This window comes from Macaca fascicularis, chromosome 7 (genome assembly GCF_037993035.2).
Source record: "Macaca fascicularis isolate 582-1 chromosome 7, T2T-MFA8v1.1".
Lineage (NCBI taxonomy): Eukaryota > Metazoa > Chordata > Mammalia > Primates > Cercopithecidae > Macaca > Macaca fascicularis.
Window position 1 is genome coordinate 53,656,823 of NC_088381.1, and position 27,145 is coordinate 53,683,967.

The 27,145-nt window shown below is 41.8% G+C and overlaps 1 protein-coding gene across 23 annotated transcripts in view; it reads right to left on the reverse strand.

The window, feature by feature from the left end:
* SCAPER (S-phase cyclin A associated protein in the ER) overlaps positions 1–27,145 on the reverse strand; it is a 557,109-nt gene that overhangs the window by 15,669 nt on the left and 514,295 nt on the right. For 15 of the 23 annotated variants that reach the window (XM_065548231.2, XM_065548232.2, XM_065548228.2 and 12 more), the window contains 3 exons: positions 18,606–18,843; positions 13,317–13,466; positions 6,266–6,346 (listed from right to left, as the gene is read on the reverse strand). In XM_065548231.2, coding sequence (XP_065404303.1) covers positions 6,266–6,346; positions 13,317–13,466; positions 18,606–18,843 — 469 coding nt within the window. Of the gene's footprint in view, positions 1–6,265; positions 6,347–9,080; positions 9,302–13,316; positions 13,467–18,605; positions 18,844–27,145 lie in introns of those variants that run through there. The other 8 variants (XM_005560160.5, XM_073996464.1, XM_045395842.3 and 5 more) reach the window with 3 other exon arrangements.

The window sequence follows — 27,145 nt, forward strand, 5'->3', positions numbered from 1 at the left end:
ATTCCAGGGAGCCTGTACCTACCACACCAGAGCTCTGGGCCTACCCATCCCGGGCCTTCAAGGACTCAGATAACACCATCTTTCCATGTGTGAGAACAGTTAGCTGGGTATTTTGGCCAGCACCCTATGTGGTCCAACAGCCAGTGCTACAGAGAGGAGGGGTAGGGTGGGGCAGAAGCAGATTCTTTCTGCTGGCTTTGTAAGCACCTGTCAAAACCTAAGGCCAAACCAGTTCCATTGGTTGGTGTGGTAGGGTGAGTGGTATATGGAGTCAGACAGAAATGTAAATAGTTAAATTTCACCAGGGCAAATTCTTTATGCCTAAGAATTCCTGTTTTACTTCTTCCCTTGTCAGAGACAAGGTGTCCCTAGCAGGGGCAAAAATAGGTGTCTAGACATCTAAATTCATTTAAAAAGACAGCAGAGAGAGTTTGTAAATCATTGGAACAAAGAATATTTTTCTAGCAGAGCAGAAACAAAGTAGTTGCTGCATTCCTCTCCACAAAACTGGTCCTGATACAATGCTATAGTAAAAAGGCAGCAGCTGCAGTGGCCAGGCTAGGCCAGTGCAAGAGCCAAGCATCTCTGTCCACATTGCTCTTGTCAAGTTTGTCACACCTGGAGACCAGGCCCAGGAGCAATATGACAAGAGGGTCCTTGAGGCCAATGACCTCTATGTGTCATAAAGAATATGGCATGCCCCAAACACACACCTTGCTTAATCTGATGCCTTGGGGTTAGGGTAGGGAGGGTACAGAAGTGGCTTTATTTCAAAATCTCAGGAGAAAAGTTTGAAGAGTCTATACATATACATGATCAAGTCAAAATCAGAGCAGAGAAACACAAAGAGTCCCTTGGCTAGCACTGCAAACAAATTGCTGTCCTCCCAAATCTGCTTCTTCCATTAGATGATTTCCAAGCTGAGATTAAGTACAGCAACCTTGGCAGACCATATGGGAAGTAGCCCCTTCAAGCACCAGCCTTCTCCCTGGTGGTCCCAGGGATCCACTGCTCTCTAGCACCAGCAAAGTGTCAAGGAGGAGGAGGGATGAGAGAAAAGGAAGAAGGGAAAGAGGAAAGAAAGCAGCCAGGATCACCAGAAGAAGCTAAAAAGCCAGTAGTTGGGGGATTGGCCTTTTACAGGCTTTGGAAACCAGGTGATCCTAGAGAAACAAGGGCTTTTCTCATGTAGTGAGGGGGTGAATGGCTGTTTTGCTGTGTCCCTCCAGGGAAACTGAGTGAGACGGCTCCTGACCAGCTGCTCTCTGCTTCCTATGGGAAAAGGCTGTGCTGGGTACCAACAGCAGAAGGATGCAAAAAAGGCTTTTCCTCTCCTCAAACATCATTCTATTCCTGCAGGGGAGAATAATGCTTCAGAACCAGGGACGCTTGTTTACAGCCCTGGGGCTTCGGTGTGGAAGTCTGATGCCCACCTACCATTCTCCACATTTGGGACTTTGGGACATAGTCTGAGCATATCATTCTCCTGCTTGTAACATTTAGGGGGTCCTTGTCTCCGAGGGGATCAATCCTGAAGTTCTTGGGTCCCTCCTGACCTGGACCCTGCCTGCCTCTTTAGTCTTAGCTCTTGTGTCTCCTACATCCTGAGCTCCAGTCAGAATAAACAGCTTGCAGTCCCCTGAACCTGCCAGGTCATTTTACATCTCAATACCTTTGCTAATGTTCCTTCCAATACCTAGAATGTCTTTCCTACCTTGCTACCTCCTAAGTATCTACTCCACTTACAGGTATCAGCTCAAACATCCACCTCCACTGTGAAACAGTTTCAAGAGGAACCTCTGGCATAGATCCAGGTTTGTTAATTATTTCCCCCAGCCCCGAGAATGTCAGCAACTTGAGGGCAGGGACTTTGTCTATTTTGCTTCCCACTGTATCCTGGATGTCTGGAACAGGGCCTGGCACCCTGCAGGCACTCAATAAATGTCTGCCGAAGGAAGGAATCAATCTCAGCACTGAAGGCACTGCCCCTGGATGTGGATGTCATAAGGACAAGGTTTGGGTTGTGCTCATTTCTGCATCTCCTAGCACATGGTTCAACACAGTGTGGGCATTTTGTAAAAGTTGACGAATGAGAGAAGGAATGAGTGATGAATGTTCATAGGGACGAAAAGCTAACAATACTGGCATTTCTCCAAGAATGAGTTACCTTCCAGTCTTCTTTTCTGTGTTAGGGCTTCTTTTTCCTTCTTTCATATTGTCTATTCTGTGAGAAGAGTTACCTTTTAAGTGAAGCATATTTTAAATTCTGTTCAAACACAGCACAAGAAAGTTGGGCTAGATTTTCTCAAAGACTTGGCTAAGCTAAAAGTCATGGGCTCTACAGCTAATCAGGGATGATGGCAACAAGTGCTGCTTCCATTTTAATTTACATTTGGGAAAACCCTGTCTATAGAACACTAACCTTGTAAATTATACAGACTCACCATATCATCATAAATTTGAGAAACTATTTTGGATTTTTTTGTGTATATTTGTATTATCTGTGTCTCTTTTACCATTGGGGCTGAGGATGGGAGGAAGGTTGGTCACAGAAAGCCCTGGATAATATATCAGGAGGCCCGGTTCCAGTGACCTGGAGTAAGCCCTTCTCCTCTCTGGAAATGAGGGCAGTTGGAATAGATGATCTCTGAAGGCCTGTGAACCTGCAGACATAATATGATCCATAGCATATATAATTGCTATGGGCAATCATGATCCTATGCTGCCCATACCTGCATAGGTACGATATTTAAACATGGTAAAAAGAGAAGGTGCTTATAATACTTTTTTCTTACAAAGGAAAAAAGTCATCACATAAAATATGCCACCCCCAAATTCTCAATAAGTACCTATTCTGATTTTCTAATCTAGCTTATTTAAGAAAAGAGAACTGATTTCTTATACATTCTCTCTCTCTCTCTCTCTCTCTCTCTCCCCTCCCCCCCCTCCCTCCCTCCTGGAAAGACTATGCCCATTATAAACTAACGGGATATGTGCATGGAGGCACAGGGAGATGGGTAGATGAATGGACAGCATTTAATAATGCCTTAAAATTCAAAGGTTCTAAGTTGGGTTTGGACCTTTCCTGTGAGATCTGAGGACAAACTTGCCTTACCATGGAGCTTTTGGGTGGTATGAGAACAGCAGGGTTAATAAATGAAGCGCACGGGCTGATAGGTTTTCTGGTCATAACCTAATAGCTGCCAGAGAGCATGGATACTTTCCACAGAACATTTATGGGCTCTCCAGCACTAGTCTATGACAATTTTATTTAATCATAAAAATATAATAGTCATCAAATCTTTTTGGAGTTTCCAGTTTACTGCTTTCTCAAGAGAAATAAATGGTCTCTCAGATTTCTTCTGCTTTCATCTCTCTGTTCTAAGTATAGTAGGATAAGGTTCCAATTAAGGCCCATTAAATGTTCACATTGATTCATGTGAGCCATTTTCCAGTTTCTTTTCCTAACACAATCTCAATGCACCTCTGAGTTATCTCTGTGGTGTGTTTTCAGTTTAGCAGTTGCCCATACATAAAAGAATTATTTGGGTATGACGTCTCCTTCCCTCCCACTTCTATAGCCCAAGGTGCTGAGTGGAGATTCTCCTTCGCTGTCTTCCAGACAAGAATAGGTTTATCACCTGTCAGGTATGTCCAGGTGAACCAGGCATGCCCCTTTGGGAAGGGGAGCTGGCAGGTGACCAGAACCAGACTGATACTCCAAAGTCCCCTTGGCAGCTGTGTCAAAACAGAGTTTTGAGTGGCAGCCCAGAGATTCTGAGGTGGGAGGATCCTCTGTACTTCTACAAGTTTTGGTCCACAGAGGAACCCTGTAGGCAGAGTTTTCTCACAGGTTCTCCACAGATGGGGAACCATGTTCTGATAGCTGGTCTGGTCATGACTTCCCAATTCATCTTATAATTATATATTCTTCCTCTATCAGAGCTGAAAGGCTTCTTCAGAGCACCCAGGCTAACTCTTTATACAGACAGGAAACTAACGCTCAGAGAAGGGCAGTGACTTACCCAGGGTCAAACAGCTATAAAGCTGTAAAAGGATCCAACAGTCCTGACTGCTGTACCAATGTCTGTTCCATCGTGATGGGCTTTCTGTAACTTATGAGGGTCTTATATAAAACCTCCTATCTCAGAAGAGGTGTTCCCTGTGATTACAGCCTAAGCCTTTACAGTCTATCTCAGAGGGATTTTTATTATAAACGCCCCCTCCATGGCTGAAGACCAAGGCAAGCCCAGAAAAATTGTATTATTGGTCATGAATTAAACTTTGATAAAAGATTCCTTCTGGCCTCATTTTCTTGTGTTTATTTGATGCCCCAATAGAAGATTTTCAAGTGAGCAAAGGATAACTGAGGTTCGTGCACACTCCTGACCTAGCAGCAGCTCCTTGGGCTGGCTGCTGCCTACCTCAGGTGATGTCCTGGCAACATAGCCACTCAGGCAAGTCAGGAGTTTCTTTTGACGTCTCAAGAGGTTTGTGGAGTAAAAACTGTATCTAGTGTGAGCATGTGGCACTTTTAACTACCCTTGTGTGGAAAAATTCACCAAAACAATGAGGAAAATAAAAGGTATCTTTTATTTGGATTCTGTGAAGTTTAATGCAATTGGCCAAAATTGCTAATTGGCAAATTTCTCCATTCTTATGTCAGCCAGTTCACTCATCAGAAGTCTCAAAATAAATATTTAGGTATAAATTATTTTTAATTGAGAATTTTTGTTCTACTTTTGGAGAAAAAACCCCACATTTTTTTCTTTGGTGCTATAATATTGAGAGTAGCTTGGTTCCAAAATGGTTGCATTGCTGAAACTCAGGCTCTTCCTTAGACATGATGTATTTCTATTTTATGAAAGGAACGTATCCGTCACACAAAGAAAGAAAATATAGAAAGCTGAATGCTTGTGTGACAGCTAAAGAATAAGCTGCCAACTCTGGGAGAACAGAAAGGCCTTGGGTGCTGGAGTTTCCACTCTGAGCCCACCACCGCAGCCTCCATTCACGAACTGGGATGGGGCTAGGGGAGTTTACCAAGTGGGTGTGACCTAGGACTGACCATCTGCCTTTGAGGTAAAGAGTGAAATAAGAATGTTTGAGCAGGAATTAAGCCACCTCTAAAAGTTCTAAATGCTGGAATGGGATTCTGGAAAACTGCCACTCTTAACACACAATGACTCTAGGAAACCACTCCTTGTTTCTGTGCACAGGGAAACAACCGAGGTGAGTACAACAGATTCATTTTCGGAACTTGTAGTCAAATTAATGTTTGGGATTTCTCACTAAGTCACTGAGTTACAAAAGAGCTGGAAAATGCATGGCATGCAGCTCAGGCAGAACCGAGTTTCACAAGCTTCGCTCTCCAACTTGCTTGCCTGTTCGGATCTGCCCAGAAGCTTTCAGGAGCCTTTGGCAGGGTGTGGTGCAGAGCAGACGGTTACATGATCAGCATGGACTTCACTAGAGAGAGCTCAATGCGGGAGGGGGACAAGGGGATCCTTCCTTTCAGGGATCGCAAGAACCTCCAACTCTGACAACTGCAATCTATGGGGCCTTTCCAAATGAAAAAGCCAGTTGCTAAATAAAATGAGTGAGCAAAGGTGCATATTCCCAATATAGTAATATGCAGGCAGTCAAATCATCTGTCATTTGAGTTAATTTAATTATCATACCACATTTAATTATCTAATACAAAATGTAAATAAAGTGACGGGTTGACAGCACATACTAATTATGTTCATTATAATAATTAAATGGGAAGGAATTTAGAGTCAAGAAAGTGCCATAAAATGCAGGGAATCTTTCGATTAAAACATTTTAATTAGAAACTGCAACCCTATAGGAAACAGAAGATTCATTCCATCAAGGATGGGACATCACTTTTATTATCCAGGTTTCTCTTCTCAAGTCATCCTTGGTATCATGGGGCTCAGTCTTTCCAGTTAATAGACTAAATGGTGGCAAATAAAAAGTGCCAATCCTTTATGCAAAGCAGTTACGTAATCAAACAGTAGGCTGCAGCAGGCTTTCAGGATGTCTTGTTTTATAAAGACACAAGCTGTTTTCCCAGTAGGAAATCTATGATCCCCTGTGGACAAACTGGCTCTGCAAATTAACATGACTTATGACTAATGATAAGGAAACATTAAATGAACTGAGCATCTAATTTCTCCTATGAATTTCCTCTGATTTACAGAAAGTGGCAATAGGCGAAACAGATTCCTTTCTTAAGTACAGAAGTGAGGTGGAAACTCACTGAACTGCCAGTGGCGAGGCTGGGCTCTGCCAATTCTTGCTTGACAATTCCTTTTCCTTCTCTGAGCCTCAGTTCTTCCTCCTACAATATGAGGGAGATGGACTAGGTATCTCTCAGAGCCCTTCTAGGATGAAGGCGCCATGAATCTATGACTGAAGAAGCTAACGCCAGTGCTGAAAACTAAACTTACCACATCCTCTTAGCAAATGCTCACTTAGCAAATTACTGGACTTCGTGGGGTCAGTAGAAGGGCAATTTAATAGAACTAGTTTTAAAAGTGAAAACAAACTAACAATTAACTTTTCAGTTATAGAAAACTTCCCAACTCTATTGGGATATGAGCAGTTATCACCTCGGCAAGCTTGTGGCTATTCCTATACCCTGCCCTTGCCCTGCAGCCTGACTGGCATGGAGCACAGCCATGAGCTGGTGAGCACAGCCTTTAGTGCAGGTAAAACAACTGTGGCTGAAGATGGCATCACAGAGCAAGGTACGTGACATCTCACCTGTAAGAAGTCTGCTTATAAGTATCTGTCATTGGGTTCCCTCTATTAATAGTGAGGAGCCAAAGTATACTGAGGTTTTAATGATAAGTTGCCACACAGTGGGCAGGCAGCTCATTAAGCTGTCTGCTGCAGATGGAATCTGGAGTAGGGTAAGGAAGGTCCGAAAAACCACAAAATAGCTTGGAATCCCCATGAGATCAAAATGCTGCTCTGTGGTTCTAGTTTCAGCCTTTAAAATGTCACAGACTCATGGAACTTACAGGGGAGGTCATCTAGTATAATCCACTTATTTTTTGTTTACTTCATTGTGTAAAATATGTATAACATAACTTACCTTTTTTTTTTTTTTTTTTTAAAGACAGAGTCTTGCTCTGTCGCCCAGGCTGGAGTGCAGTGGTGCGAACTCGGCTCACTGCAACCTCTGCCTCCTGGGTTCAAGTGATTCTCCTGCCTCAGCCTCCCAAGTAGCTGGGATTACAGGCATGCACTACAGCACCTGGCTAATTTTTGTATTTTTAGTAGAGATGGGGTTTTGCCATGTTGGCCAGGTTGATCTCAAACTCCTGACCTCAAGTGATCTGCCTGCCTTGGCTGCCCAAAGTGCTGGGATTATAGACTTGAGCCACCACGCCTGGCCCCATTTCAACTATTTTTAACCCCACAATTCAGTGGCATTAAGTATATTTACAATATTATGCAATTATCACTGCTATCCACTTCCAGAACTAATTTGCTTCTTTGTAGAGTCAGTGATGCTTAAACCTCGAGAGGGGAAAGAATTTATCTATGATCACACAGCTAATGGCAGAGCTGGGGCTAGAACTCAGGCTTTCTATCTGCTAAACTGTGGTCCATTTCTACTCATAAAACATGTTCATTTACACTTTCCAAGATCTTTATGAGTCTCCCTGAATAAGGCATACAGATAGGCCCTAGAAGCTTTCCAGTCAGCATCTAAGGGGCAGAATGGCAGTTTCTCAAATGTACTGTCTTGGTGAACCTGCATCATCTTCTACATTCACCACCGCTAGCCAAGATACACTTCAGTGGTCACGAGTGGATGGTACCTGGGACATGCCTGGCTTTCTTAAGCAATGTAAGATGAAATGAAAAGTACACTGAGTTGGGCTTTGCAAAACCTGGATGCTAGTCTTGATCGTTCATAAAGAAATGATTTTCTGTGTCATTTCAGGGAGCTTACTTTATCTTTTAGAAGCCCAACTGCTCACCTGTCTGTGAGGTAAGAATAATTCCTGTACTTACGGCCCCACTAAAGTGCTACTGAGGCTCAAGAGACAAGAGATGGGAAGAATAGTATAAAGAACTCTACAAATATAAGGTATTTCTACCTTATTTCTCTCTCTCTCTCTTTTTTTTTTTTTTGTTGAAACGGAGTCTCGCTCTGTCACCCAGGCTGGAGTGCAGTGGTGTGATCTCAGCTCACCGCGACCTCCGCCTCCCAGGTTCATGCGGTCCTCCTGCCTCAGCCTTCCCAGTTGCTGGGATTACAGGCATGTGCCACCACGCCTGGCTCATTTGTGTATTTGTAGTAGAGATGGGGTTTCACCATATTGGCCAGGCTGGTCTTGAACTCCGGACCTAGGATTACAGGTGTGAGCCACCATGCCTGGCCTCTACCTTATAATATTTCTAATATATGGCTGGGCGTGGTGGCTCATGTCTGTAATCCCAGCACTTTGGGAGGCCAAGGTGGGCGGATCACCTGACGTTAGGAGTTTGAGACCAGCCTGACCAACATGGAGAAACCCCGTCTCTACTAAAAATACAAAATTAGCCAGGCGTGGTGGTGCACACCTGTAATCCTAACTACTCAGGAGGCTGAGGCAGGAGAATCGCTTGAACCTGGGAGGCGGAGGTTGTGGTGAGCCAAGATGGTGCCATTGCACTCCAGCCTGGGCAACAAGAATGAAACTCCATCTCGAAAATAAAATAAAATAAAAATTTCTAATATAAATATTATGCTTAGTAATATCATCTCCATAATGTGCAGTGTCTCAGCTTCTTACAATTACTATCTTTTCTATCAGCTTCTTACTTCTCTACTTTTTTTTTTTAAATCTTGTTCTTTCTTCTCATAGATTGTTGCATTTTAGCAACTGCCCCAGATCTAAAGTGACCTCTCTAATCTTCCCTCAAATCAGAAGTGGATGTCCAGTTTGGTATTCAATCCTTCTGGGAGGCAAGGTGTTGAAACACAGGGTCTGGCTTTTTTCACTTTTCTAATTTCTTCCTCAGCTTGAGCTTACCTCTCACCAATGATCTTCAAACCTCACTGTATCCTCTTCTTCTCCAACTGACAAGTGACAGGGTCTCAGTCTCTTCCTCCTCCTTGTATTGACCAGTGCTCTCTCCACCCATTTCATCTGCTTTTTTTCTCATCCCAGCATGCCCAGTCATCACCTTCCTACCATGTCCAAGTCAGGTCTTACATGCCATCTCCAAATATGAGTCCCCCATTCCTGATACCCCTTAACTCTGAGCCCAGAGATGCCAAAATTGTGTGTTTTATCTAAAGGAGAGAATTAATATGTGATCCAGCATCAGCAGAAAAACTGTCTGAAATCCCATGAAATTCTGAGTTCAGTAAGTTTATCATAATAGAGTTGGTTTAAGCAAAAAGTTTTAAACCATCCTTAATATGAAACGCATGGAAAGAGCTGAATTTTGTCCTGCAGAACTGCACACAGCAAAATATTATCACATATACAAATTACCTACCTCTTTCAAAGGCAGTAGGCAGTGTCTTCATATATAATAAACAATTTAAGTATAAAATAAGACATTTTTAGGTTAACCATGAATGTCCATACAAGATAAAGCCATATAGTTGTTAAAAATACTTAGCAAAGATTCTGATATAATGTTAAGTGCATAAAGCAGGACACAAGCATTTGTACAGTATGACCTCAGCCGTGTAAAATTACTCATAGAAAAGAGGCTGGAAGGGAATCTGCCAAAATGTTAACAGTGGCTATCTCAGATAGTGAGATCAGGAATAACTGTGATTCCCGTTTTTTTCTTTATACTTGAACTGTCTTTTTCTCTTCCCTTTCCTTTTCCTTTCCTTTTCTTTTCCTTTCTCCTTCCTACCTTCTTCCTTTCCTTTCCTTTTTCCTTTTCTTTTCTTCTTTCTTTGAGACAGAGTCTGGCTCTGTCTCCCAGGCTGGAGTGCAGTGGCGGGATCTCGGCTCACTCCAACCTCTGCCTCCCATATTCAAGCAGTTCTCCTGCCTCAGCCTCCTGAGTAGCTGGGATTTCAGGCGCCTGCCACCACGCCCAGCTAATTTTTGTATTTTTAGTAGAGACAGGGTTTCATAATGTTGGCCAGGCTGATCTCGAACTCCTGACCTCAGGTGATCCACCCGCCTTGGCCTCCCAAAGTGCTGGGATTACAGGCATAAGCCATTGTGCCCGGCTGCCCTTTTTCACAATAACTAAAATCAGAAAAATAAAATCAACTTTTAAGATAAAATAAAAAGCAATTTAATAGGTTGAATGGATGCACATGAAGAAAAAAAAATCTACACGGATGATTTCCCTCAACTTTCCTTCCTCTGAGCAGTCTGTAAGAGACCTGTGAGCCTACTAGGCTTGGTCCACAGAGAGGACAGAGCATCCCCATCAGGGAGTGCTTGAAAGGGAAGGACACTGCCTGTGCTGTAGAGGTAGGAGGGGAGAAAAAGCTGCCATCTACTCTCCTGGCAACAGGGTCTGTAAAAGGGGAACTTTTCTGGTATAATACTCTGGTAAGGATCCAAACTGTCTATATTTTAGCCATGGGAATCCTTCTAAAACAGACTGCTTATTCCTGCAGTGCGGTTCAGGGAATGACTGAACATACACTTTGCCTCCATGTTTACTTGAGGTATTAGAGGCATCAACAATCATCTAGGAAATACAGAGCAGGGCTCAGTGTCCCTTTGAACCCAGATGGCTATGACTTCTGAGTTCTTGGGCCTGCCTTATTTATTTATTTATTTTTCTTTTTTCTCCTTCTCAGGAAAGCAATTTCAGCTCTCATTGTGCAGTTTCTTGCCTTGTACTTGGCTCTACCACCACAACCATCTCTTTTATTCCTGCCCAGATCTAGTTTGCTGCAGGCTAGATAAACCTTGCAAACATACTTGTTAGAGATTTGCCTACAATACAAATTAGGAAGTTTAGAGTAAGGCTGGGCACGGTGGCTCACACCTGTAATCCCAGTACTTTGGGAGGCCAAGGTGGGTGGATCACGAGGTCAGGAGTTCCAGACCAGCCTGGCCAAGATGGTGAAACCCTGTCTATACTAAAAATACAAAAATTAGCTGGGCATGGTGGTGGGTGCCTGTAATCCCAGCTACTCAGGAGGCTGAGACAGGAGGATCGCTTGAACCCGGGAGGCAGAGGTTGCAGTGAGCCAAGATCACACCACTGCACTCTAGCCTGGGCGACAGAGTAAGGCTCTGTCTCAAAAAAAAAAAAAAAAAAAAAAAAACGAAAGTTTAGAGTAAGAGTTAAGGGGTTGTTCAGAGGCTTTTCTTTCTTAGCTGCAATCTATACAATTAAGGTTGGCTGAGTAGGGAGCTTTTTCTTTTTTTTTTTTTTAAGACGGAGTTTTGCTCTTGTTGCCCAGGCTGGAGTACAATGGTGCAATCTAGCTCATCGCAACTTCTGCCTCCTCCTGCCTCAGCCTCCGAGTAGCTGGGATTATAGGCATGCGTCACTATGCCCAGTTAATTTTGTATTTTTAGTAGAGACGGGGTTTCTCCATGTTGGTGAGTATGCGGCTGGTCTCAAACTCTCGACCTCAGGTGATCTGCCTGCCTTGGCCTCCAAAAGTGCAGGGATTATAGGTGTGAGCCACTGCGCCCGGCCAAGTAGGGGGCTTTAGATAAATGAGGTTGTCAGGAATTACTATTTGATATGCTAGTTATGCCATAATCCCGGCTTCAAAAATAAAGAGAAATAAGGTACTTTATTATTAGTAAAAAATCTATAACAGATTTTCCAACATCTTAAAAAAGCAGAAAGCAGGCCAGGTGTGGTGGCTCACACCTGTAATCCCAGCACTTTGGGAGGCCAAGGTGGGAGGACTGCTTGAGCCCAGGAGTTCAAGACTAGCCTAGGCAACATGGCAAAGCCCTGTCTCTACAAAAATTAGCTGGGTGTGATGGTACCCGCATGTGGACCCAGCTACTCAGGAGGCTGAGGTGGGAGGATCGCTTGAGCCCAGGGGGTCAAGGCTGCAGTGAGCCATGATCATGCCACTGCACTCCAGCCTGAATGACAGAGCAAGAACTTGTCTAAAAAAAAAAAAGGCCGGGCGCGGTGGCTCACGCCTGTAATCCCAGCACTTTGGGAGGCCGAGGCGGGCGGATCACAAGGTCAGGAGATTGAGACCACAGTGAAACCCCGTCTCTACTAAAAATACAAAAGAAAAAAATGAGCCGGGCGCGGTGGCGGGCTCCTGTAGTCCCAGCTACTCGGGAGGCTGGGGCAGGAGAATGGCGTGAACCCAGGAGGCGGAGCTTGCAGTGAGCCAGGATCGCGCCACTGCACTCCAGCTTGGGCGACAGAGCCAGACTTCGTCTCAGAAAAAAAAAAAAAAAAAAAAAAAAAAAAGCAGAAACCTATTTACAAATGAAATCTTTTTTTTTTTTTTTAAAAAAATAATCTATGAAATATTGCTCAGAAACCAAATAATTAAAGTAGTTTAAAGCAAAACTACTATGAGTGACCCACGGGAGAGTCCTACCTTCTCAGCCTCCCACCAACACCAAAGGAAGATTCTAAGCACCTAGGCAGAAGCCAGGAGTCAAGAACAGTTTCATAGAACACCAGACTCTAATACTATATGAAAAGTGACCCAACTTGGAAGATGTAAGCTACCTTATCAAAACAAAAACCCTGATAGCTAGAGCAGCAGACTCCACGTGGTAAGGAAGTACATAGTAAAGAATCTACATGGTAAGAGAGTACATGCTTCTCTGTGGCTTAAGAATATTTTATTACAAATATTTTATTTTATAGCTCTAAGAGGAGGCCCTAATGCTAATCTAGTTCTTATCGAATCTATTTGAAGAGGGCCAGGTGTAGTGGCTCATGCCTGTAATCTCAGCACTTTGGGAGGCCAAGGCAGGCGGATCACCTGAGGTCAGGAGTTCAAGACCTGCCTGACCAACATGGTGAAACCCCATCTTTACTAAAAATACAAAAAATTAGCCAGGTGTGGTGGTGGGTGCCTGTAATCCCAGCTACTTGGGAGGCTGAGGCATTAGAATTGCTTGAACCTGGGAGGTGGAGGTTGCAGTGAGCTGAGATTGCACCACTGCATTCCAGCCTGGGTGACAGAGCGAGCCTCTGTCTCCAAAAGAAAAAAAAATCTATTTGAAGAGAAGGAGTTAGAGGCATATTCCTGGCGTCTGGTTAAAGGGCTTTACAGAGGACATTTGGGTTCCAGCCCATTAGCCTGCCTTTTCTCATTCTAATACGTCACACTCTCAGCACTGGGGGAATGTTCTAAGGAACTTTCCAGGGCCTCTTACCTGGTTATCTGGGTGGTTAACAGTGAAGTAGCCCACACAGACGATGACCTCATGAAGGAGGCTTTCACAGGAGACTTGGCTGCAGTGGCCCAGCAGGGAGCTGGCCATGTGCCGGAATGCAAGGGACAAGCCCTCTGCCCCTACAATAGACTGACAAAGACAAGGAGCAGTTAGAAGCCCTCAGCCCAGGGAGAGCCAGGGCTGCAAATCACAAAGCAAGACTGGCCCTGTGCATTTTCTGCCACGGTGCTGGAAAAACATGACATTTCTACAGTACTATACTTAACACTTCAGTTTAGGGGTTCTTTTTCTAATAAATGACAATAATAAATACAATGTTTACCTGAAAAGGGACAGTAGCAGACCAAACGCCTATACCACGTGGATCAAGACATTATCTACCTAAAGCACAGTTATTTATTCTATTTTTAATAACTTAATTTTTCTCATATACAAATATTCTTACTGTAGAAAATCTGGAAAAGCATAAAAAACCTAAAATTCACCTGTAAATCTACCACTTAGCTAAATTCCAACAATTTTTTTTCTGAAGGAGAAAATAGTTTCTTGTACACAGAGTTAAACATATATTTCTAATTATTTATGTTTAAACAAAAATTATAAATAACAACTAGTTATTATTCAAATAAGTAGCTCTATAAACCAAAGGCTCCCAAAAGAATGTAAAAAAAAAATACAAAAAATTCTCCTTAAAACCATGAAACCCCTCAGCTATGGGACTTCTGGGATCCTTTCTCCAGACAGGCAAAGGGCTGTCGGCGGTGGGCGACTCAAGAAGAGAGCCTGAGTCTGTGCAGCTCTATTTAATAAACATGTCAAACAGACAGAGCGACAGGAGGGCAAAGGGGAGAGGCGAAGCCCACAGAATACACTCGCAGCCCACACTGGAATGAAGCACCACTGCTGGCCTGTGGGAAAAGGCAGCGTTTTAAACTCATCTTTTGATTTGAGGTCTGAGTGGGCTTGAACCAGGTTGGATGCGTTGCAGCTTGGACGTTTCAATGAATTCACTTTACCTAACTGGGTGAAACAGAGCCATTTTAGTGAGCATTCTTGAAACAAAATTATTGCTAAATTTTAAGAGTGCCTTTTGTCTGTTTCACAGCCCCAAAACAAACAAAAAAAATGTTCTTCAAGCCCCAAAGAGACTTCAGAAGGGCTTTGCTCCTTTAAATCAAGTAGTGACACTTTCTCAGCTCAGCCTTTATTTAATTAGTCACGTCCAGCATGCTGTGACCCAGTGCCCTCTGTTTAACCTTCACTGATAAGAGCAGGTCAAGGGGCATATAAGTTTGAATGTAAAAATTAAACCAATTTTTCAAGGAAACTATATTTCCTTTTTAGCCAGAATTAATTGCCAAGTCAGTACATTGATTTGTTTCCTGAGACCACCTTCAATTGTAAAAACTGTCAAACTGAATGCAATATACAATATCCCCAGTCTCAAGGCCACCCATGCCAATATGAATTCAGAGTGAAATCAGACTCTTTGCTGAAGAGAGAAAAATATTTTGACAGCCTTATTAGTATACAATGAAATGGAACCAGCTAGGAAAATACTCTAATGGATAACCTTTTGTACTATTACATGATGGGTTCTCACACAAAATAAGCACACAGGTTTGTGGCTTTGAAGAGGGTGAAGGAGCACTGGGAATGCTGCATTCAGTTTCCAACCTTCTGACTCAGCATCTGCAAGATAGTTTAGGTAAATTCTTCTTCTCAGAAACTGAGTCAGTTCACATTTTCTGAGGGCCTACTATCTGCTAGTGAGCATAGCACTTTTATGCAATCATATTTAATCCTCAAATAGTCTTGTGAGGTAGGTGTTCTTAATCTCTATTTTACAGATGAGGAAATGGAGTCTTAAGTGTTCAAATAACTTGTCTAATGTCATACAATTTGAAGAGGTAATGTGATGGCTCAAAGTCAGGTCATTCTGACTCCAGATCCAGGGGTCTAATGAGGATGTCTCCCTGTAACAGCTCTGTATTCTTGTGATGCATTCAAACCCAAATCATCAACATGTCTTATATCATCTCGTCTAACTCTTCAGCAGGTCAGACAATTTATCTCACTTCAGTTTTTTTCTTCAGTTCCTGTGAGCCTCCCAGGCAATTCATAAATTATCTCTCAGATTTTTCTGAGGTCAGATCATGCTGAGATGTACACCTTCCTTCTTCCCACTTAAAATCTGTTTTCCTGTCCTTTACATACATAGTTCCTAAAACCTCACTTTTGACATGTAAGTTGTTTTGATGAACCAGAACATGCGTTTCTCTGACCATAACGATCACAAAAATAGTACTTTTCTGGAAAACTCATCCATTGCTATACAGTACAAATACTATGTATTTAATTTACTTAAGCTTACAGTCTTGATCACGTCCATCTACATCAATGGTGTCTATGTAGACAGATGTGTTGCTTTACAAAGCTGGTGAAGCCTATGTTTCCCTTCCCTTGAATATGGAAGGCTTATGACTGATTCAACCAATAAAGTATGGTTGATAAATAAGTGTATGACTTCTGAGGCTAAGTCATAAAAAGTCCTGTAGCTTTTGTTGGTTTCTCTTGGAACACTTGCTTTCTGGAAGCTTCCTCTTAGGACACTCCCACTCAGAATCGAGACAGCATAGTGTTTTAAAAAGTCCAAGTCACATGGAGAAGCAGTAGGTAGATGCTCTGGCCACCAGTCCTAGGTGAATCTTGTCTTTGAGTCATCCCAGGCATCAAACATAAGAGTAAAGAGCCTCCAGATGATTTTAGCTCTTAGCTATAGCCGTGACATCATGGAGCAGAGACAAGTAATTTCCACTGTGATAAGCCCCATCTGAATTCTGAACTCCTAGAATCTGTGATCAGAAATAAATGTTTCCCCTACTAAGTTCATCTGTTTGTTTTTAAATGCATAAAAGTAATTAAGAAAAAACACATAGTCATTGGTATATATTACAGGCCCCAATGCTAGAAATTCTGGGCATTTAGGTCCCCTCACATGCTGATGAGGAGTCAGAAAGAAACATGAAGGGTAAAGGCTACCTGGAAACTATAGCTAGGAAGAGAATGAGAAAGAGTAATGGCGAGACTGATAAAATAAGAGAGGAGAGACAGGAGAGAGACAAAAAAGAAGAAAAAACAGGAAGGAAAGAACTGAGAAGGAAATATAGAGTTGCATGAAAAGAAGGAAGAAAAGGTACTGGAGAATTGTGAGAACCAGTCAAGAAAGGGCATTCCAAATGACAGCCAGGGCATTTGATTTTTAGAATAATTGTTTTTTATTTATTTTTTATTTATTTTGTTATTTCATTTCTTTTTATCCCTAGAGACACTGATTTGGAGAACAGTTGAACCCTCTTGAGCCACTCTCGTTTTATTCCTGCTGTTTTTGGCAAAAGTGGCTCAAGTGGGGATAAGTTTCAAGTCGGATATAGCAAGGATCTGGAAAGGAGAAATGTTTTTTTATTTTAGTTGGGCACCAAAGATTCCAGAAATAGGCTTTTGATTTTTCTTTTCCTTTTTTAATGAAATCACTTGACATTATTGCCCATTATTAAGCCCTTTAGGCTTAAAGGCCACTAGGGAGCAGGTCTGGTTGAAGTTCAGTGGTGCTCCTTTGTGAGTGAGCCTGCACAGGCCACAAGTTCACAGGAGGAGAGGGGCAGGGAGCAGGGACCTGGGGCTCCCTGACAGAATGACTGACTGAACAGCTGACTTATCCTAGATGCTTGTTTATGATGTGGAGTCCCCTGTAGCAGTATAAATGTTGGTGAAGAAGACCCGTGAAACAGGAAGCTAAGAGACAGTTTTTAGATATTTGCTATTCCATAATCTATTAACAAAAGAAATCACTCCCTTTCGACACAGCTGATGGGTAGACTGGTAGACTCCATATCCTGAGCATGTAAAGTTAAGGTTCCCTGATTTCCAAACTGTTTCCAGACAGAATACAGTGGGCTTAGGTCTTCAAAAAACACAGATGTTATGTTCAACCCTGAGGCGAGAACCACTGACATTTTTTTGAAGCAGATATCTCTCATTTATATGTGACTGTAACCTCCCAGAACTCTACGTATTGTGCAGTCAGTTACCACCTAAGGCTAGTTCAACTGCTCTGGAGACAGAAAAGCATTAACCCAAAGGAAGGGATTTCTGTTCTCATGACAGATAAACTAATTCTACAAAGTTGAAAGATACTAGATCCAATGATACAACTTAGTCACAAATTTCCTTTTTTGAACAAAATGACAGGAAGACATCAATTAAAGAACTGTACATTTGTCATCAGCTACAATATAGAAGTGTTCCTTTCATCTCAGAATGGCAAAGTCCACTATTTTCATACATTTGTATCTCTATAACCTTTTTCCCTCTGAGCAAAGCAATTCATCTAAATTATGGGTTCATCATCTGCCAAGTTTGTTCCTTTTTTAATGAAATCACTTGACAGTTAATAAACTGAAAGAGAAAGTCTATTCCTTGGGGCTTGCTCTGTTCCAAAGGTTCAGTGTTTTTGAAAATTAAATTTCCTACATGAAAAAAAAAATCTGTTTCCAGGCTGACAGTCTGGTGTTATAGCATAAAGCAATTCTTCTTTCTTTAGCTATAAAAACTTAATAGCTAAAGATGCAAATCCCTGTAAAGCTAGTTACACACTTTACCCTGAACACAAAATCAGCTAAACCATCCATAGAAAGTCATATCAATCAAAGAATTTATCTAAAAAGCTAGTTATATACTTTACATTGGACACAGAATCAGCTAAACCATCCATAGAAAGTCATATCAGTCAAATAATTTCTCTAATTTTGGTTCTATTTACATAAGAAACCATTACTTTCCTTAATATTTAAAAGTTGATGAGATGATAATGTCCTGATCTAAAGAATTCCAGACAAAAGGTTTATAAATAGCAGCATGGCAAAGGATGAACATAGGCTTTGGAGTAGGAGAGTCACGGTTACTTGTCCTGGTTCATAAACATGTAACCGTGGGCAAATTTCTTAACTGTCAGCTTCTCTATCTGTAAAATGGGTATAACAATACTTTGCATGGTAGCTATGAGAATAAATGAGAATGCTAGATGTTATAGAGCATCTAATACAGTTCCCAGAAAATAGTAGCTTAATAAATTATAATATATATTATAATTCCATTTATTGTAGTTTATTCCTTATACCCCAATTCAGGAGAAGAACCTGACATCCTATCTACACGAAAATATTAACTCTCGATTGGTTAACATTGATATAAACCAATACTTGGTACCTGAAAAGCAGGCAGATGAAGAGCTGCAAAGCTGTTGAAGAAACGTAAACTCTGAATGGCTACTTGGGTGGTATTTTGGGTGTAATTCTCCTTGGGACTGGCAGTGCTAGGGTCCAAGATGGTGCCATGGAAGAGGACACAGTAGAGCATATGAAGAACTCCAGCCAGGTCGGTTGCCTGAAGAGCAGCTGTCAGCCCTGTGGGATCCTGGCGATTATTGTCAAATATGCTGTATGACCTGACAAAGAAACATTCAATTCTTTGAGAAAAACTACTTAAAGGATGTTAGCAATTTGTATAGGTTAAATGAAACAAGACAATCAGACCATTAAAAACAAACCATCTGAGTTGTGCAATATGGTAACAAAGAACTTCAAGGAATAAATCCCTCCCCACCAACCGCACTGTGGCTTTCTTTTTCTTCTGGAAGACCAGCCTGCTGCAGCAGTGTCAACTGAGCACTCTGCAGCCAGTGCTGAGGCTGCCAACCACCCTTCCCATACTTTGTAGCCTCACGTTGTTTAGTATCCTGGGTCTGGGCAAAGTGGACAGTCTGTGAAAGCTTTTGGGACTCAGAGGCCAAAAACACACTCCTAGCTTCCTTTCTGGATAAAGGCACTCTTAGGGGAGGCAGCTATTAGGAAAGCATGAGGCCTCAAAAACCCAGTAATGTGTTGGTATACTGTGATAGGGAGATTCTTCAGCTGCTTCTGAAGCCCCTTTTCCAACATTGAGGAGTACAGGCGGGACAGGTTGTAGAAGCCAAAGCTCCAAGAACAAGCAAGTACTGGATTAGGTCTACACAAATCAGATGAAGTCAGCTTAGCTACCGTGGCAGGTAATGTTACAGAAGAGCAAGAAGAGACAATGGCAGTGGCAAATGAATTCCTAAAATCAATAGTAAAGCAGCAGGGGTATGCTAAATCTATCTCATCCTTGAACTAAGGTTTTTTTTATTATTATTTTTTGTTGTTGAGATGGAGTCTCGCTCTGTCGCCCAGGCTAGAGTGCAGTGGCGTGATCTCGGCTCACTACAAGCTCTGCCTCCCAGGTTCACGCCATCCTCCTGTCTCAGCCTCCCAAGCAGCTGGGACTACAGGCGCCCGCCACCACGCCCAGCTAATTTTTGCATTTTTAGTAAAGACGGGGTTTCACCGTGTTAGCCAGGATGGTCTCGATCTCCTGACCCCGTGATCCGCCCACCTAGGCCTCCCAAAGTGCTGGGATTACAGGGGTGAGCCACTGCACCTGGCCGAACTAAGGTATTTTTTATTTTGCTTTTACTTTTATTTATTTTTTAAAATTTCCCTTCTTGTTAAAAAAAAAAGTAAAACCACTCAATGTGAGGGTTGAACCCACTGACTCTGGGATTAAGAGTCCCACGCTCTACCAACTGAGCTAGTCAAGCAATTCTGAACTAAGGTATATGTGAAGCATCTAGTGACTAAGAGCAGGCAGTTATAGTAAACATGGCTGCCAAGCATTCACCCTTTTAAACAAAAACTGTACAAAGATTTCTAAGGAATCACCTCTCCTTAACTCATAGCCAATATGCTTCACATAAATTTCCCTCCCTATTTACTCTGGCTCAAGGGTATCCAGGCCTACGGTTAAGCCACACATTTCTTTGGCTGTTGAGCATTACTCAGGGATGGCACATGCCACAATCAGAGCTAATGGGATAGAGGGAGATACTTTTGCTGAGACGCTTGGGAAGAAGTCATCACTTTTTCCTCTACTGGGTTTGAATCTGAGATGTAAGGTCTGGAGTTGCTATAGCCACTTGTAACCACTGCACAAAACCGCAGGTCTCTTAGTGCTCTTTCTTCATGACACTGATTTTTCTCAGGAAGGCAAGTTACAAGTTTCTACTCAATGTCTTCCTTTAATGTGGCACGATCTACACAACACTAAGCAGGAGTGCTTTTATGTTTCTGGCATGGCATACTACCTTTCCCTACTTTTTAACACTATGAGTTAGTGTTAAAAATCTGGGTTAGTGTATGTACAGGGGTGTGTGTGTATGTGTGTGTATATATACATGTATACACACACATATACATATATACACATATATATAGGTTGTCATTTGTCATTCCTTTCAGCTGGATGGGAGGTAGTCCTTGAAGAACTATGCTTACTTCATCATCTTTCCCAGAAGCACTCAAGAGGTGTCACTAATTAAACAAGAATTGAGAGGTGCTGACTGGTAAATTTCTAGTATCTTGTTTAGTTTTCTCAATTCATAACTTAGTTTTTCCAAAGGGATCATTTTATTCATTTTACTAGTTGCATCAAAGCAGTTGTATTCGTAACCACGGTACACATTTATTTCTTGAATGTGCACTATTTCTAATATTTCTAAGAATACAGCCAAGTGGCATGACATCTTCGTATACATTGTTCTCTACTCAAGAAAGAAGCTCTCTTATGAAATACTGTCATCTCATTTATATGGCAGGATCTGCCAAGTACATTCATATGTGTCACCTTATCTCATTCTTACTGGGTTTTCATAGTTGGTAGAGAAGTTATTCGTCCTCTCATTGTACACATGAGGCAAGTGAGACCTAGAGAAATAAGGTGAAGTGTTTTAGGTCATACAAATTTTTAGTGGCAAAAGCAGGAATATCACCCAGGGCTTTTGACTGTTTAGGGTCAGTGCTTTATCCATGGACCAAAACATCCAGGTCAAACAGAGGCTGACCTCCTCTTTCCTCTCGATGCCTTCTTTTAAGTCAAATTTTGTGATTAAGTAAATACTGTTAAGATATACAGAGACTATAACGCAATCTTGTATTGTCGAGGGGAGATATTTTTGTCTCACAGCACTCAATAAAAAGTTTAAGAAATGATATTTATTTGCTTATATGTATATCTGAACTGTTACACAAACTTCTGTTAGCTAATGTCAGCTGACCCTTACTTCCTTCCATTAAAGCCAAAAGAGTTAGGGGTCAGACCCTGACTAGAGACGTGAGTAGAGATTAATGTGTCTGAGTTTATTATATAGGTTCCAAAAAGGGGCCTGTGTTTGTTTAACACTGATTGCCTTTTAGAACCAGTGACAAGTCAGAAGATATTTCTCCCTAAAGCTGATTTCTAATAGGCTTTCAGAACCTTGAGGATGAGTGACATCATTGCTGGTGACAACAGTTTTACTGCTCTGTGATTCAGAATGGTGACTTCCCCTTTACTCTTGTGTTGCTTTTAAACTGATTATCAGTATATTCTAATACAGATATTCAGGAATATAGCTTTGTCATTTAAAACATTTTATAATACTTAGTCTTTCTGAGCATTTATTAAGTGACAAGAATTCACTGCTATTTCCTCTTCCAAAGAATACATACAAAAAATCTTAAGAAAAAAAAAAAAGTGAAGGTTATCAGAACATATTCTCTCCTGCACCATTATTTAGGAAAACACTAATCTGATAGATTATAAAGCAATACAGCCCAGTCTTTTGCAGATATTAGCCTAATGAAATAAAAATGGTAATTGAGGAAAATCTGTTAAATAAGCATTTAAGAACTTAGATGTGGAAATGGTTCAAAACGCATAAAATAGTGCTTCATGGAAAAGACCATTCATGTTGAAGAGTCCACAGGATATATGGGGGCAAGGGGAGGGTTTGACTGTCCCATTTGGCTTCCACAGGACTAATGTAGACCTGAAGGGACCGTAGAGAATGTTTACTTTTGATTTAGCTTGAAGTACAGATAATTTGTCCATGAGCAGGCCACTGGCTTCTGTTGGTCTTAACTGTCAGTTATAATCACTTTAAGCCTAAATGTTTATAAGAAAAAAGTAAAAGGCCTTATTCATATCAGGCATGGGTCACCAAGTTTTCTTTAACAAATACATAGAAGATGTGAAAAATAAGATCTGAAATTTTGCATAGTACATTCTGAGATCTTTGTAATTTTACCAGATTTTAAGGTGTTTTTGTTAGGTCTTCAGGACTAGAGATCTTAGTGAGACATTCATTGCTGTTCATCAAAAGCTAGATTCAATTAGGGAAAAGTAAAATTAGTTTTTCATTAATACTGCACAATGCCTGAAAACCCTACTTTACCTTAAAGGAGAGTACAGCTGGGCAAAAACAGCATGATTTGTGTGGGCATAAAGTGCTGTCCATTCCATCTTCATAAACCACTTATATACCAGGCCTTAGTTGGCCTAAAAAAGCAGCTGTGACAGTTCCAGACTCTATAATCCCTTTTCTTCTGTTTGTTTGCCCTCATTTCCATGGTCCCCAGATTTCCAGCTTGGTAACATTCACTCTGATCTTCAGTGCAGGTGATCTTCTAGATTGTTCTCTTAGCTTCTTGGATTTTGGCTTTGTTCTGGAATCCCTGAGGGATTTTGTGAGAACATCCCATTTTAGCCCTTAAACCCATAGACCTGCACTCAAAGATCTGCAGAGTGTTGGAGTGGGTGAGACTAAGTCATTGTCTCCCCCAATGATGGATGAGAACTTTACTGTTTAAGGAGAAGTAAATTATTTCTCAGCAGTATCCCAGTTTTTGGATATTATGTTCTGGGATATTCTGAGAAAGCCAAACCGTATCCAGTGACAACGTCATTCATCAGGGTTTAAGGTGAGCACAAACAGGCATGATATTCTGTCAGGTATTCTGTCTAAAAAACCAAAGTACCTGTGCTCCAGGAACTCTGAGCACCTGCGATGGGCAAGGTTAAGGAAGATCAAGCCCCTGTTCTAGAGGCGTTACAGTCTAACAGGGGCAGGTGGATGTATCAGTTTCCTATTGCTGCTGGAATAATTACCACAAGGTAGTGGCTCAAAACAATAAAAAATGAAATATTTTACAGTTCTGAAGGCCAGAAATTCAAAACAGATCTCACTAGGCTAAAATCAAGTTGTCACAAGAGCTGTGTTCCTTTTGGAGGCTCCAGGGGAGAATCCATTGCCTTGCCTTTTCCACCTTCTAGAATATGCCTCAATTCTTTGGCTTATGGCCCCTTATTGCAGCTTCAAAGCCAGCAACAGAGTATCTTCAAATCTCTTTCTAACGCTGACTTTCTTGCCTCCCGTCTTTATTTATAAGGGCCCCCCTGAATTATCCAGGATAATCTCACCATCTAAAGATCCTTAACTTAATCATATCTGCAAGATCCCTTAAGCCAAGCAAGGTAATATTCACAGGTTCTGGAGATTCAAATATAGATACTGTTGTAGGAACTTTATTATGCCTACTCCAGAGAACCTAGTCAATCATGATTCATTCATTCAACAAATATTCACTGATGGCCAACTATGCGGCAAGCCCTGTTCTAAGAACTAGAGTTCAGCAGTACAATCTATGACCTTTTTCTCATAAAGCTTACATTTTAGTGCAGGAAGATATAAACGAACAAATATACAATATGTAATGTATGGTGTGATACAGGAGCAAGGGACATGGCTAGGAAATGAAGAAGTAGGAATGTGTGTGAAGCTACTTTACATAGGGTGGTTGGGGAAGCCATTTCTAAGGCATTATTTAAGCAAAATTCTATAGAAAGTGAGGAAGAAAGCCATGTGGACACCTGGGGGAAGGGTGTTTCAGGTAAAAGAGCAGAAAATCCCAAGGCTTGGAGCCAGAAGTGTGCATGACATGTTCAAGAAACAGCAAGAAGGCCAGTGTGGCTAAAGCGAGTTGAGTACCGGGAAGAGTAATAGGAAATGAGGTCAGAGAGGAAGCAGAGAAGATCAGGTAGGGTCTTGGAAACCCTTATAAAACTTTTGGCCCGGCGTGGTGGCTCAAGCCTGTAATCCCAGCACTTTGGGAGGCCAAGACGGGCGGATCATGACGTCAGGAGATAGAGACCATCCTGGCTAACACGGTGAAACCCCGTCTCTACTAAAAAATACAAAAAAACTAGCTGGGCGAGGTGGCGGGCACCTGTAGTCCTGGCTACTCGGGAGGCTGAGGCAGGAGAACGGCGTAAACCCAGGAGACGGAGCTTGCAGTGAGCTGAGATCCAGCCACTGCACTCCAGCCTGGGCGACAGAGCGAGACTCTGTCTTGAAAAAAAAAAAAAAAAAACAAAAAAAAAAAACAAAAAAAACTTTTACTGAGTGATATAGGAAACCACTGTAAGGTTTTGAGCACAGAAGTTATGTACTCTGACTTCATTTGAACAATGAGCACTGCATCTACTGGGTTGAAAACTCTTTAGAAGAGCCAAGGTAGAAGCAGGAAGACCAATTAGGAGATTGCTTTAATCATCCAAGTGAGAGATAATGGTGTATGAATCAGGATGGTAACCATGGATGTGGGAAGTGGTTGGATTCTGAAAATATTCAGAAGGGCAAGTCAACAGATTTCCTGATAAACTGGATGTGGGTGTGAGAAAGAGGAGTAAAAAATGGCTCAATGCTTTTTGGCCTGAGTAACTGGAAGACTGTGGTTGCCATTCATAGAAATGGGGAAGAAAGTGAAGAGAGCATGTCTCAGAAGGAAAACCAGGAATTCAGTTTTGAACTGGTTAAATGTGAGATGCCTATTATACATCACAGTGGAGACACTGGATTGGAAGTTGTGTGAAATAAGCTTCCCAAGAATAGGGATTTTTGTCTCTTTTGTTTCACAGATATATCCCCAGGGCTTAGAACAGTCTCACATACAGTAGCTATTCAATACATATGTGTTGAATGGCTGAATAAATACACAAGCCCAAATTCAGAGGAGGAGTCTGGGCTTGAGATATTTGGAAACCATCAACACAGAGATGGTATTTAAAACTAGAAACTCATTCTAGTGAGTCTAGAGTCTGAGGATTGATACTTGGGATACCCCAAAGTTTAGAACCACGAGAGATGAAAAGAAACCAGCAAAAGAAACTAAAAAATAGTCACCAGTAGGGTAAGAAGAAAACCAGGACAGTATGGTACCCTAGAAGCAAAGTGAAGATAGCTTCAAGGAGGAGAAAGTAATCACAACAAGGTTTACCTACAAGGTTTAAACGTGAGGACTAAAAACAGGAGGAAATATATACAAATGACTTAAGTCTTATTTTTAGATTATAAAAACTAATTCCACATGCTTAAGATGGGAGGAGGGTAAGTAATAGGGAATGGAATACAGCTTGTCAACAATAAGTGGGAAAAAAGACTTAGCAAATTAGGTGCTTAGCAGTTCAAATGAGAAAACAGCACTGCTTGATTAACAAAGAATGTAAGTCAATTTTGACTAACAGGAGTACAATGTACACAACAAAGAAGGTTTAGTCCTGCTCCAGTGCACTATATGACTATTCTGGAAGTGCTGTGTCCAGCACTGGGTGCAGCTCTAATTCAGGACACAGAAGTATGAAAGTTCCCAAGTAAAGCAATCTGTGTGGTAAAAGCATCTGGAAATAATGTCACACAAGGAATATTTGAAGGAATTGAGAAGTTTAGCTCAGACCTGAAGGACACAAAGGCTATCTTCAAACTGAAGAAGTATTTATTTATGAACCCAGGGGAGACATGTTACTAGAAAGCATATATGAAATAAATCTATGGAAAATGTTCTAGGGCTAGGTGTGGTGGTACACGCCTATAGTCCCAGCTGCTTGGGAGGCTGAGGCAGGAGCATCACTGGAGCCAAGGAGTTTGAGGCTACAGTGAGCTATGATGGCCTCACTGCACTCCAGCCTGGGTAACACAGTGAGATCCTATTTCTGGAAAAAAAAAAAAAAAAAAAAATTCAGTAATGAGAACACCCAAAAGTGAAGTGGGTTGTTTGGTGTGGTACGACATTCTTCTTCATCCTGAAAGAGGTACCTGGAAGGTCACACCACTGTAGTAGCAGAGGGCACTCAAGACTCAGCTGGACATGAGCCTAGATGATGTCTAAGATTCTGTTCAATTCTGGGATGTTACAACGGATATAAATCTACTTTGAAAATTATAGTGAGTCGGCTGGGTGTGGTGGCTCACGTCTGTAATCCCAGCACGTTGGGAGGCTGAGGCAAGCGGATCACAAAGTCAGGAGATTGACACCATTGTGGCCAAAATGGTGAAACCCTGTCTCTACTAAAAATACAAAAAAATTAGCTGGGTGTGGTGGCACACACCTGTCATCCCAGCTAGTCGGGAGGCTGAGACAGGAGAATGACTTGAACCCGGGAGGCGGAGGTTGCAGTGAGCTGAGATCACACCACTGAACTCTAGCCTGGCGACACAGTGAGACTATCTCTCAAAAAAAAAAAAAAAAAAAAAAAAATACGGTCAGTCTCTCTCTCACACAGACGCACACACATACAGCACACCCTCCCTCTCTAACCTTTTATGTTATATATACAGTAGATGTGGACAATAGCTTTTTTAATGCAAATCTAATTTGGAGCTCTGTTGAAGAAAATTGGGATGACTTAATGGAGAGCTGAGGGCAAGAGAAAAGTCAAGGTGGAATGTATGTATATGTAAGCACTCCAAGACAGTCAGGACATTTGATTAGAGAACAGCAAAAATAGGCTGGGTGTGGTGGCTTACGCCTGTAATCCCAGAACTTTGGGAGGCTGAGGTGGGTGGATCATATGAGGTCAGG